Here is a 14190-nt window from a genome sequence, read left to right as displayed (position 1 = left end):
CAGCTTATTTGCAGTAAATCGGATACATACCTGAATTACATGTAAAACTTAGATAAGAATAAAATTGCTTGCAAAAGGCTTTTGATGCCTGAAATATCACTGCTTTGGATTCTCATAAACTCAAACAGTAACAACCAGCCACACTCAACAACATGCTGTAATTTGACTCATTAGAAACTACACTGCATTGAACCCAAAGATAAAGCCAATTAACCCCTGTCTGGATCTAGTTTTATACAACTCATTGCTGTAACTGATTTGAGGCAAATAAGCTCTCCTACAAGAGCCAGAGAACATGTTCACATTCCATTACAGGAATTTTTGTGAGATCTTTCCCCCTCAAGTGTTTAGAACACAAGGCCCCCACAAGTGGACAGACGAACAGGATGTGCAAATTCTCCTCCATCTGCTGCTTTTCACTCTCACTGCGCTGCAATGTCCTCACACACAAACAACAGCAGCTTCAGAGCTCTCTTAAAAGCATAAGAAAACCAGCTTTTCTCAGTTGCACTGTGGTTGCACTATGATCATAAAGGGATGGCCACAGTCGGCAACAACAGATTAGATTTTAGATATTTGTGTGAACAAGACGTTGACTGGATATTCCTAACAGGTTACAGGTTATAGACAGGTTTGGTTTATTCAGTTGAATTAAAATAGCATGCATGCTGTTTCTTTTAAGTCTTAAAGGGGAATGGCACGTTACACGCCCATATATGGCATTCTCAGATATTCTCAGTCACCTTAATGACTCATAAACATGCGCAGGCCGGGAGGGAGTGGATTTTTACATGAAATTTATTGGCACAGTTATAGCAGCAATGTGTTCTTGTTTATTTTCAACACTGATCCCATTCCTATTTTTCAGCAATAGCCCCTCTCAGGAACAAACATGCTTTCCATAAAAAAGCCGGAACTACTTTTGTAAAATGTAAACAAAAACATTGTGCATTGATTTGCTACACATTTAAACTCCACATTGCAGTTAGACTGGTGCAAAGACAACATGGTTCCTCCTGTCTGTGTTTAAACGTTAATGCTCCTTGCAGTTCATGGTTTCTGGACTCCTCTTGCTTCCTACATAGATGGTTACCGTCCCTCATGTTTCCACATGTTCTGTGTGCTCCGGATGTTACTTACCTGCCTGCCTCTGCATCCAGAACCTGTCCACTCCTCTTATTTATTTATTTTTGACCGCATGCACACAGCCAATTAGGTTCATTAGCAAAAGAGCATCTTGGAGAGTCTTTCAGAAGCAAAGAGTGTTTATAACCACTCGTAAAAAAGACTAGATAGAGATCTACTTGAACTGTTTAACAACAGCAGTAAGGAACATAAAAAATGCAAAGAACTGGAGGATTTCATTATGGAGATTACATAACAGCCAACATGCCAGATTTCTGAATATTTTCTCTGGGCTAAAGAACTGAGGAACCATCCAGCAAAGTTTAAAAGGAGCTGGAATCCATGTGGGATCTGCGACTTAAGCTTTCTGTGAAGGCATCAGTAATGATATTCAAGAGAGGCCCAAACCACATCCTGCACATATTACAGCATGGCTCTGTGATTAAACTGAATGTCGTCCTTGCACAATTAAACATACTTTCTATGATTTGCATTTTATTTACATTTTATTGTATCCCGGCCTTTTTGGAAACACGGTTTGCTTTACTCGTGACATTTAACTAACACAAATGCATGTGGCAAAATGCTAGATATAAGAGTTTGAGCTCAGTTGAAGTGATTGTCAGCGCAAATGCATAAAGTGCGTATGCACACAACACAACGAAAGTGAAACTGACTATAGTCTAAATCACCAGATCTGCTTAGCTGCTGCTACATTCTCAGTGGTTTAGGATCAAGAGATACTTGCTGTTCAAGAATAGCTGTAGAAATTATTACAATGATTATGTTTCAGGGCCTAAAGGTGACAATGACTTAAAATAAAATAGATATTACAATACTTTTAAATGGTAACACAGCTGTACCCAGTGCTCAGTGTTGTAGCATGTTATTACATTGCAAACTGTGATGTTGGGGGGAGTAATACTGTACTTTTCTGCCTTTTTGTATAGATAAATATGTTAAATACATTCTGTGGAAGTATTTCAAAGGATAGCACTAACAGCCACCAAGCGAATTTAAAAAGACAAATTCTGGCCAGTATTGCACGCCGGTTTTCAACTAGCTCTGACACATCAGCCGCTGAACTCTGCCAACACCATAGCAGGAATATTAGAACATCCACTTGTCAAGAGACCAGTCCAAGAACTCCCCCTCTCAGTAGAAAGCGGGGTTCGTGTGCTCGATGACGCAGCGCCGACAGTGGCGTCTGACGAACCGCAGAGCCTCCGGTGACACCTCGCAGTCCTGCACGTTGAGCAGCTGCAGCTCGCAGCAGTTGGCCGCCAGAGCTTTGAGTCCTCTGCCTGTTACACTTTCGCAGGCTCTGAGACTGACTCGCCTCAGGCCTTGGCAGTACATGGCTAGCTGCTCCAGCCCGCTGTCCGACACCAGCGGGCATTTACCGACATCCAGAGACTTGAGTCTGGGGCAGCTCCTGGCCAAGTGACTCAGGCCGTGATCCGTGAGCCCCTCGCAGCCCCTCGCATTCAAGTAGCGCAGTCTCGGGCAGTAGCGAGCCACATAGCGCATGCCTACATCTGTAATGCGGGTACAGTGAGCCACGCTCAAGTAGCGCAGGCAACCCTCTAGGCGGGCGACTTCCCGGAGGCCGAAATCCCCCACCAAGCGGCAGTCACTGAGGCTCAGCTCCCTTACTGAAGGGCAGTGGAGAGCCAAATGGCGCAAGGCTTCGTCTGTTAGTCTGGTGCATCGCCGCAAATACAGATGAGTCAGGCGAGGGCAGTGGGAGGCGATAGTTCGCAAGCCCTCGTCCTCGAGGGAAAAGCAATCGGTCATGTCCAGGTAGTGGATGGAGATCTGCTGGCCGTGCAAAGGAGACAGCTGGAGTGAGGCCTCTTGGGTTAGGCTGATACATGTCACCTTGGAGCAGCCTGGAGGGAAAAGAAGCAGAGGTGATTTTTTCCATTAAAGACAGTCTCACTGTTGAAGTTGAAAGAACAGGTGTTGATGCAGTACTCACATGTATGTATGTACATAGGTTTTATGTTATAATGCAATTCAAGAGTAAGAAAAGAAGCATTGTCTCTCTATCTATGTAAAAATGACTTTAAAAGTTCTTATCTCTTATTGTGGGACAGCAAGAAAGAGATTATAAGCAAATTAAATTCTCTTATCAGGCCTCGTATTACCATTTGCTGTACTTTCAAGGCTATTTTTGTACACAATCCAATCCCTCAAAAAGAAGACTGCATTAGAAGCCTACAATGACAGAGGGAGGCAGTACAGTAGCCCAACACTCACTCTTAAAAGCTGATGTTAACTGAGTCGCCACTTGAGGGCGCCAGAGTAAAACCTGCTGTGTTAAATTACAGCCAATCAAGCAGAAGAATGAAAATGTGAGCGGAGACAAAGAAAACACAAGTGCGGTCAGTTTTTAGAGACCAAAAAAGCAAATCCAATCAAAGCCTGGTGTCTTTAACACTTTGAAAAGGGCTTATTTTTTCTTTTACTACAAAGAGCTTCCTTCCTGCTGCAGACCTCGCTCTGCCCCAGTCAATGTTATTTGTGTCACTTCCTTAATGAAAGCAGCAGACCGCTCCTCTTACCCATGTTGAGGTAAGCTCTGCTTTCAGCTAAAGAAAGCCTTTCTTCTCCCACATGGGGACTTAAGGTTGGCAGAGCTTGTCCTGCTCCTCTAATGATTCTACCAGCTTTACAAGAAATCACTGAAAAAGGACTGAAAGGAGAAGTTCTTTGAGGCAAATCCACACATGTGCATGATGTCAAGTAGTGGCCACTCCTTAAGACTTAGAGCTTGCCCAAAGATTCTAATTAAAGTCAGATGGGTTTATTTGCTTTTTACTCAATATGACTAGTCTGTTTCTTTTTACCTGAGAGGTTTAGGTGTTCCAGGTTGGGACAGCGGGATACCACTTCAAACACAGCCTCATTAGAGATGTTATAACAGCCGGCAACCTCCAGGCGGCGTAGCTCAGGGCAGCACTGGGCCACCACGTGCAGCCCCCGGTCAGTGAGCCTCTTGCAGCCATTGACAACCACCGTCTCCAGGGTCAGACAAATGTTCGGGGTGTCTTGGCACAGCCGGTGGGTGAGGACTCTGATGGCACGGTCGGCATGAAGCAGCTCTCCTGTTAGCTGGATAGTGCTCCACAGCCTGGGGTCCCAAGCCAGGTTGTACCAGCGGCGGCAAACGCGTGCGCAGCGGCACAGCTGGTTGGTTGAAAGGTGGGAGAAGATCTGCAGGAGGGTGTGGTCAGGGAGGAGATCGATGGGGGCGTAGTGGTGGGTTTTCGACTGTCTGGAGCGAGTGTGAGTGCCGGGCTGAGGGTGGATCACAGCGACCGTCTCAGCGGGGGCAGAAGACGAGGACGAGGAGTTGGTCTCGTGGCCGTTGCTGGAGAGAGCGGGTGAGGAGAGGGAGGAGGACTTGGAAGGCAGAATCAGTCCCGGGCTCGGGGTGCTCAGTGTTCTTGTGCTGGAATCTAAACCTGAATAAAAACAATAAAACAAAACAAAATGAGACAGAATAATTCTTCTGGGTTTTTTTTTAAGTTTTACTTTTAAATGAATCTTTTAACTGTTTAAGCTAATATTTGAGCTGTTAGGTGAACCAACCATAAAGGGATTTCCCCTTTGCGATACCGCCTTACAATAAGGAACACAAATAATTGTATAGTTAATTGAAAGAGTCAACAACAAACTGGAGTTAAGTTAATCAGTCTGCTCCCTTTATAATCTCAATCCAGGACATTACAGTAGATAATTGTTCAAGTAAAGTTAATAAAAATAATGAATTACACTTAGGAGACACAAATTGAAGGCACTGGTAAGTAATGTGTAACTACAAAGTAACTGCATAGTATCCTTCCCCACATAGGACAACACAAAAAGTGTAGCTAATGTCAAAGAAATGAGAAGTTACTGTTTTGTGACGTTCAACTTTTGCAATTAATCAGGAATGACTCATGCAGAAAGTGGGGAGTCCTATTGATTTACAGATAATTATGAAATAATCGCAACCTAATGACTCACAATTTCTGGAAGTCATTATCTTCTAGACGGGTAAGGAATTATTGAGTTAGAACATTACTAATGAATGACTCATTAACTGGTTGTTCCTGCTTTGTTGGTGTGGCTGTTATGTTCTCAGGAGGTAGAGCGGCTCATTTACCAATCAAGAGGTCAGTGGTTTGATCCCTGGCTACTCCAGTCTGCATGTCCAAGTATTTTTGGGCCAGATGCTGAACCCCGAGTGTTCGTGTGAATGTTAGAGAAGGCGCTTAGGTATCAAAAAAGATGTAAAAAAGTAAATAAATATAAAATGCAAAATAAAATTTGACAAAAGAGAAAAAAAGCATGATTTGTATTCAGTGTTTTCGGGTTTTTCTGTCTGTGATAATGACGTGTTTCCAACGATTTCCAGTCTTCTTATCTGAAATTTGTGGGAGACACCTGATATCTTCGGTGTTTTCTCATTTGTGTAACGCTTCATGATATTTTTCAGTAACACAGTAATGTAACATTGCAGTTACAATTATGTCGTTACTTATGCTAAAACCCTTCTGTTATCTGTGTGTTTTTTTCTTGTGTGTGCACTTGCGCTACAATTATCTGATTTAAGTGGGTGAGAGGAGGAAAATTGTAGAGTGATAAAGCGATACAGCTTCTGAGGCTTGGTGATATGGACATTATTTTTATCTTTATTTCACAAAAAAGACAAGCGTGCTTTTAAAGCCTTTTAAAGCAGCAAAAGCTTGATCTTCAGCAAGTAACCAAAGTACTGAGGCCTCCATTTTTACTAGTTCACTTTCCTTAAGCACCATGACTGAGGAGAGATAGTGGGGTCTCTCTCTTGGCCGGTTTTTATCTTTGTCTTGTTGTCGGCTTTGTGGTCATATGTGAAAAGTAAGAGAACAATAATATGTGTGTCTTCATTATGAAAAGGATTTGTATCAGTGTGTGGTTCAGCAGACTACAGGTTTATGGTGTTAACTGGTAAATATGTAAGGGTGCATTTGAAGTATCATTTTATGCACTAATGAGAAAGTAACAGTGTAACAAATAACTTTCTCTGGTGAGTAATTACGTGATGTACTGCATTACAATAACGAGTAATATGTACTTCACTTTTCTTGAGTAACGATCCCAACGCTGCCTCACAATCTCTTCTTGAGACTTAATAATTCTACTGTAACCAGATTATGATGTAGATTGATGTTTTAAGGTCTCAAAATCTACTAGTCCTGGTTTAAAGAGTGCATTCAAGATATATTTTTGCAAAACCCATGATGTCTTGATGCATGCTCAATCATCCAGGTAAGTAAATCCCAAAAGGTTGATTCTGTTCATCTGGACGTAGAGTTTTCAGTTTTTCCCAATGATATCTGGTACAAGCCAGACGTTTCTTCCTTTGTTTTTCTAACACATGGCCTTCTGTTTTGTTCCCCAAACTCTCTAACTTACAGCAATGACATCTTCATGCTTTTGCAGAGTCTCCCAAAGCCAAATAACACTTGATACAGTTCCAGTAGCACTAATGGCAGTCATTATACCTTCATATGTAAAGAAAAGGAATATCATTAGTATTGTATATGAAACCTGACCATCACCCTTGCTTGATTAGAGGGAAGTGATGTACTGCACATTACATTTGGTAGCTATTATCAGAATAAACAGAATAAGAATAAACAGATAAAAAGTTGGAAAAACTGGTCGAGAAACTTGGAGTCCACAGTTACAGTACTACACAAGCTTTTATCATCAGTGAAGAGGCGTTTCCATGGATCCCATTATCAGGTTTTGGGATGTTTTTGGAAAAAAGTGTGTCACATTTATCTGCCAGGCGTTTGGGCAGCACACACAGTTCCTCTTCATCAGATTAACTCTGCGGCTTCAAAGCAAAGCAGATGAGGAGTTTGGTGCCTGGTCTGACAATATATGGTTAGCCCTGTGTAAACACTGAGGCCCTGACAGATGTGCGCTGATTGCTGCCGTGTCTGAAGATGCAGCTGTGAGAAGACGAGGCTGGATCCCATCACTCTAGCGTGAGACGACAGAATCCTTTGTCAGCCAGGGCGCTGAATCTGATTCCCGGGGTCGAACTGTCGCACTGGGACACTGAGTGCTCTCCTCTGATGCAGTCTGCATCTCTTCAGTCAACCCTCCAATCTATTCTTTACAATCTTGAGGATTTTAGGTGGATTGATAGTCATCACTAAAAACATTCCAAGAAGTTACTAGCATGATGTCACCCACAGCTGTCCAACCATTAGTACTAATCTGATTGACCTAAAAAGTAACAGTATATGGTGAAAAAAGCAAGCTAGAATGAATTGTGTCACAAAAATTGCTTCCCAATTATTTGTTTAAAAGACGATGTCTCAGTTTTGGACAAAGGTTGTTACTGTAACAAGACGAGCAAAAACTTTACTGGCAACTTTTTGTCTTGCCGTTTAACTGCAGAAATCCACTTATAGCTTCCTGGGCTGTTCAAATGTTCCTGCCTTCATCCATGCTTTTTCCTGTTTAGGGTAGAGTAAGCAAAAGCTACTGAGTAGTCAAACATAAGCCAGTTGTTTACGATTTGTTCAGGTGTCAAGCCAGCTCTGATTTATGCTTCCATCAACATTAGAGCTTTTTGGGAGACTCTTTGATGAGCTTACCTCATGAAAATGAAGCGCTTTGGTCTAAAGCGTCTAAAGGAGGGTAAAATATTGAATGTAGGCTTTTTTCGATGTAGAAATTTCCCAGCAGTGGGATAAAGAGAGTATATCTTATCTTGCTAATATCCCATTTTTATTCCAACGAAATGTTTTTTTAAACATTTTTTCAGAAGTTCAGACATTTTACCTGAAGTTTATCTGCTTTGATGCAGCTGATTAATGGTTTGTACTGTTTCTAGGCTATAAACATCCAAACTTACGAACCTCCTGAATGCCCAAAAATTTGTAATTAATGACAGAGCAGAGGACGCAAGTGCATAGAATTCGGCACTATTTCTTCTGTAAGCAAATTCCAGCTGTCTCAACATTCATCCATCCATCCATCCTGATCCTATCTCAGCTCTTAGTGGGTGAGAGGTTACACCCTGAAGAGGTTGCCAGTATTTAGACAACACCGTGGAGCTAATTTCCTAAGATATGTGGTGACTGGTTGTCTTACAAAAGCTCCATTTGATGTTAATCAAATCGTTGAATTAATTCTCTTTACAAACATTGGGCCCAATAAGAAGAGCACCAACGTCCCCTTTTCCTCTTCAAGAACTTTTCTAGGAGCCCTTTTGTAGGAGCTCATGAATTAGCAGTGTGTGGTTATAGACTCATAGCTTCTAACCCCCAAACATTCATTAACTATTTTCTAAAGGGTTCGTCTACTACTGAGGTGGAGTCTCATATTTCAAAATTTGAAACTACTGGTCCAAGACAAACTCTGAGTAACTGAGTTTATTTAAGAAAGCCCAGTATGTCTGTAAGATCAATATCAGGACCTAATTTATTAGTAATTCACATTATGGAGATTACTGAGCAGAATTATCAAAAGGTCAAAATAATACCAACAGTCATACAACACCCAATACGTCACAGACAGGCTCACAGCTATCTGCAGGATCTGGGACAATATTTTGGTCAAAAATAAACTTGCAAAGTGGTGAGGTGGTGGCTTGTAGGATTGTTGTACTTCAACAGACTATTGACAAATAGGTGATTTCCATGTTAACACTGTCTGCAATCTACAATCTATATTTACACTCCCAGTCATGTGAACTGAACTATGTTGGTTAAAATGAATGGGTAAGTCAATCATCTGCTTCTGCACTGTGTGTCAGCATGTGCAGTACATGACAAATAGACAGCATCCTGTCTGCCATGTGGATTTGTGCGCTGGGACAGGCAGCTGGGCAGTGACACCGTCCTTACAGTCGTATTTCAGATGTGTATACCAGAGCTTCTGCTCAGTCTGCTTCCCATCTCACTTCTGATGACATCCACAGATTCATCCTCTGGGGAACATGTCCCCGAATTCTGCTTTTTAAACTGCCTCTTGTGTGCTTTAAAATTCTCATTCAAATCCTGGCCAAATGAAGGGAATGCATCAAAACTTTTCACATGTTGGGTTTTGGGTTTTTTTTGTTTTTAATTCTTGTGGGATAGAGTCAACCTCATTTTGGTTATAATGCATCACATTCTTGTGGGTGGTCCATCTATGATTAAAATATGCAGGACTATTCTCTTGAGGACTTGTACCTTTTCTCGGCCAATAGAGTTCTCCAATAACAATTCATTTTTTAGCTTAATGCAAAGGATTTAATGGTCTGACGTCGTTACAAACACTTCATCTATTTTGAATTTCACACAGCTGTCCAAATATGTCTCAAGAATAGTAGTGCTGTACAACATTCCCACAATAAATACCTAGTGACTGTTATTTTTTTGCATAATTTGGCTGCAACCACACACCATGCAGCACAAAACTCTATAGATGTGAAAATATGTTTAACTATCTTCAAAAATAGTGAAGTTTCACTTAATAATGGGAATGGAAAATATCCTGATACTGCAGTAAATCTTGAGATATGAAAAAAATATGTATATGTGCAAGTCTTGCGATGCCAACATCACAGCATCCAGGAGAAAATCAGATTTTCCATGAAGCTGTGTGCAGGCATTACATAGACACATTTTGTGAGTCATTAGTTTTGATGGATGAATGAGGCGCTGCTTTATTGTCCAAATCCTAGCTAATGCGATGGATTCAGCATGCAACTCATCTGCCACTGGCTAAGGAGCAACTTCCAAATTGCATAATTACATGTGTCACTGATCAGAAGAGCACTCCAAGTCCAGGCTACACCCAACCCCTTTAATCTGAGACACAGTTTCAAACAGCTGGTGGGAAAAGTTAAGTGAAGTCAGCTTCGCAGTTGCTTAACTGTGCATGATTCTGGATAGCTAGCATCTGGATTACTTTAAGGAAATCCAGGTGTTACAGTTGTCTATGTTTTTCAGCTGAGTGAGGATCTTGTTTATCCGGGTATCACTGAAGACACGAATGATCTCATTTCTGATATTTTCCTTCATTTTCTTCTAAACATTTTTCACATGCATCTGGTATTTGAATTACAAAGTATCACAAGATCCCTTTGTAGTTCTTGTCTTCTGCGTGATTCATGCAGTTCATGCAATGCATTTGCAACACATATTCTCCATACTTTCAAATGTTAGGGGTTTTCGAATACAAACACAAATAAAAGAAACAACATGAAAGCACTTGAATGGTCAGTCAAGCTCATAGTTTGAAAGCCCACCAGGTGGAACTTGCTATACAAAAACTTGTGGAATGAAAACATTGAAAGTCAGAGCCCGATGGGGTCGATATATTAACTGTTTGCTGATATATCGAGATCAATTTAAAAATGGCAGATAAATGAAAACTTAAAAAGAAATGAAAGTAATGAAAAAAGAAAACTTTACAAGTAAAAAAAGACACCCTTCAACCATGAGTGTTGATATTGCATAGTCTGTCCACCAGAGGACACTCTGCCACTTTCCTATCCGGTCTTTAAGTGATGACGTATCAACCCTGCTTCCGGGTCCAAACTACTCTAAGGTTATTGTATTTTTAACATGTTTAATGTTTTGTATCTTGTTCTGTTTAATCTGAACAAGCCCCTAAAAGCAGTCAGTGATCACTGTCGGCCTCTCTCGGTTTTTATTACCACTGTTCATTTTAAAGCTCAGTTCTTAAAACCTTACGATGTAACTACAGCCAATGCAGCAGTATATTAATGACTAACCTCGTATTGTGGATGGATTATCTCAGTTGTTCTCCTGACTGAAGTTTGGTCCATTTACAGCATCCTGTCATGCGACTGGATTTGTCCCTAACCATTGGAAACACCCTCGCGTTAACTTTTACCGAATGGCTTTAGCTTTACTGTGCTAATGTGTTTATAATGTGCTAACCATAGCTGTGTAGCTAGCCACCACGTAGCACACCATTATATACCAGCTAGCCCAATTTCAGTAACCCTACAAATGTCATTGCTGTTTAGTTTTCTGTCTTCATTTATGTCGAAAGTGATAGCAGAGCTGTATGTTTTATTTTTTTTCAGAAATCCCTCAGTCAGAACATGGTATATTATATTTAAGTGGAAACTTCTAACTCCGTTAAATTTCAAAAATTCTGTTTTCATGGATGCCTGGATGTTAAACTTAATTGTTACACCTGGTAGAGCAGCCACACTGATCATTTTATTAAAGATGAAAGAATTTAGACAGTTTTTAACTCTCAGTGATGCCGCAGTGTTCGTTTGACTTTGGGACCTGAAGCAGCGGCAGATTTAAAGAGCAGATTGGCCCTATGCCTTTGGAACACAACAAACACAACAACCAGCTGATCCAAGCAAACTCAGGCAGAGTGTAAATAACTAAACCACGACTTGTTGTGATAAGATTGTACTTCCATAATATCTTAGTAAGGACTCATGAAGGGCTTAGCAAATGCTAAACAGCACACCTGTCATAAATACAGGTTAGACATTAAGATCAAACATTCAACCACTAACTTTTGAGGAGTCCTACTAAATAACTGCAATTTAGCATCTAATATTTTTTCAGCTTTTTTATAAAACAGTAAATCTTAAAATTCATGGGTAACAATAATAATGAAATTTTAGTATTAAAAATATGATTTTGATTAAAGCGCCTATGCAGAGATTAACCATTAGAGAAACATAAAAAATGATTTTGGTAATTACCAATACTTAATTTAGAACAGCTATGTCATAAACCTTACTCTGAGTGAAAGTCTAATAAATTTGTTAAGGACTGTACACATAACCAGTGTTTATGAAACCTGTGTATTTACTGTGTCTAACATATCAACCCTCTGTATCAATATCAGTATTAAAACTATAGTATAAACATATGAAGTATATAAAGTTTGAAGAATAATGTAATAAAGACAAAGCAAATTTAAAATAATAAACATCTGTGAGATAAGTACTGTACACAGTCAAGACTGGAGAGTATAATATTGACCCTAAGTCCTTCAATCCTTAGGTAAAAGACACACTTTCAGAATCAACTTACCCGTCTCCTAAAAGTAACATTTATCTGGACACAAATTCTAAACTCAGAAACAGTATTCTGACAAAACAATCACAGCTTATAGTTCCCTTGCTAGCTTGAAGCCAGCCTGGAGCTTTCAACACACTCATTAGTGGACCATAAGATGGAATTGTTTTGTAATCTTCCTTTCAAAGAGGTCAAGAATGAGCTTTATGCATAAGCCAACATGGATGAGAAGTCCTAAAAGTGTTATGGAGAAAATTATAACAGCTACTGAGCTCACATGTCAAAATATTCTTCGCTATGACAACAAGGAAAACTTTCCTCTAATAAGGTCCATCTGAAACAGCAGAAGGTCTCTAGAAAATGTGGATCTCTTCAGAAGGATCTCTTCAGAAAGTTTACTTGCAACTTGCAAGAATAAACTTTCCTGTAACTTCCAGTTGCAGCTTTACGAGTTAACCAGTGGTGTCGTGTTTTATATCTCTGTATCATTGCAAGCCTATCATTAGCAGAACAAATACCATGCAGCTGTTAAAGTTCTCTTGAAGTCACTGCAAGTGCAGATGGTGGAAGATTCAATTTAGTTTAAGAAATCAGAGAACAGTGGAACATCTGGTCTTTACCCTGGACAAAGAACAACTGCACAGTAATGAAATGAAAGAGAAACTCATGCATTTTGAATGCACATATAGCCACAGCAAGGCATACTTGGCTGAAATCATTTGCCACAAATACCCAAATCTGTGCTGATCCATGGCAGTGCCGCAGCAGGATCTCATTAACGTCAGCTCAGCTTCACTTCTAAAGCACATCTGGACTGTGCTTTGATACCAGAAGTTTAATGTAAATCAATCGGAATGATCACTGAAAAGACACCGTGCCTGGATGATGAAGAGGCGCAGCTGGCTATTTGGAGTGAGGTCGACTTAATAGCAAAATCCTGATTAATATTTTTCTTTAAAGTAGCACACAAAAACAGACTTGAGGAAATCAGCTGAAGGCTTCCAAAAAAGAAAGCAGGAGCAGTGGGGAAGGAAAGAGGGAAGATAAATTGGCAAAAGAGCCTGCAGACTTTACCAGAGACAAAGACAAGTGCACGGACAGGGTCAATCCAGACTTTGACGCAGTCTGGTCATAAACTAAAGCTATAGGGATTCTACTCAGGATCTTGCAGTGCCGTGAAGCTCTGCTAAGACCCTTTCTGGGGCTCGCAGGATTATTACTGCCGCATCTGGCAGAACAGACCAATGTATTACCTCAGTGACATTAGCCGTGTGACATGCTCCTGCTCTGTAAGCTTTCACTGAGCTCCTCCCTGCCAGAAGTGTGAGGGAATAAAAAGAAGCTCATTTTCTACCCATAAGTCGGGAAATCAAATCCAAATTAATTTAAGAGGAGTAACACACCAAGAAGAAGTATCAGCTAATAAAAAACAACCAGGCAGCAGAGATTTGACTGAAAAAAAAATGCTATTGATTTATCAGCACTAAAGGGTCATGTGCTCTAGTTTTTTTTCTTTTAGAAAGGAAACATCCAACTGAGAGAGAGGACTGCTCGGATGAAAAACATCTGGGTCTGTCTCAGATTTTATTGAATACATGGAAGTTGATATTACTGTACAGTGTGGTGGCTGGGCTATCAGCAAAGCCTTCACTACAGGAAGGTCCTACGTCACTGCGCAACCTGAAAGACAATAGGGCTGCTGGTTCCTTCACAATGTGCACACTCGGACAGGAAATAGACTTCTTCACTCGGCACAACCCCCAACCCACCTCTGCTTCTGGACGGCAGCTATTCTCACACTCACTCAGTCTTGAGATTCTTTCTTTGCATTTTTCTCTCTTTTTTTTTTTTTTTTGAAGATTTTGCTGCAACAGATTTGGCAAGTACATATGCCAAGAACTATAACACGTTTTTCCCCACAATGCGACTAATTTCCTCAAGGGAGTTTTTCCACCTATTAAAGCCCCTCAAACGTTTCCATACCCTGCTCTCGTCACTTTATAAATCC

General features: G+C 40.6%; 1 protein-coding gene across 1 annotated transcript in view; it reads right to left on the bottom strand.

Moving 5' to 3' along the window:
* Positions 1-780: 780 nt before the first annotated feature.
* The window catches only part of si:dkey-192l18.9 (F-box/LRR-repeat protein 7), a 28535-nt gene continuing 15125 nt past the window's right edge, over positions 781-14190 (bottom strand). Inside the window, exons 3-4 of the mRNA XM_003439271.5 lie at positions 3978-4595; positions 781-3017 (exon numbers count right to left, since the gene is read on the bottom strand). Of these exons, the coding sequence (XP_003439319.1) occupies positions 2281-3017; positions 3978-4595 (1355 nt within the window). The 3' untranslated portion in view covers positions 781-2280. The remainder of the gene's footprint in view (positions 3018-3977; positions 4596-14190) is intronic.

The sequence above is a fragment of the Oreochromis niloticus genome, linkage group LG9 (assembly GCF_001858045.2).
Source record: "Oreochromis niloticus isolate F11D_XX linkage group LG9, O_niloticus_UMD_NMBU, whole genome shotgun sequence".
Taxonomy (NCBI): Eukaryota; Metazoa; Chordata; class Actinopteri; order Cichliformes; family Cichlidae; genus Oreochromis; species Oreochromis niloticus.
Note: the sequence above shows the minus strand (reverse complement) of the source record. Positions and strands in the feature narration are given on the sequence as shown.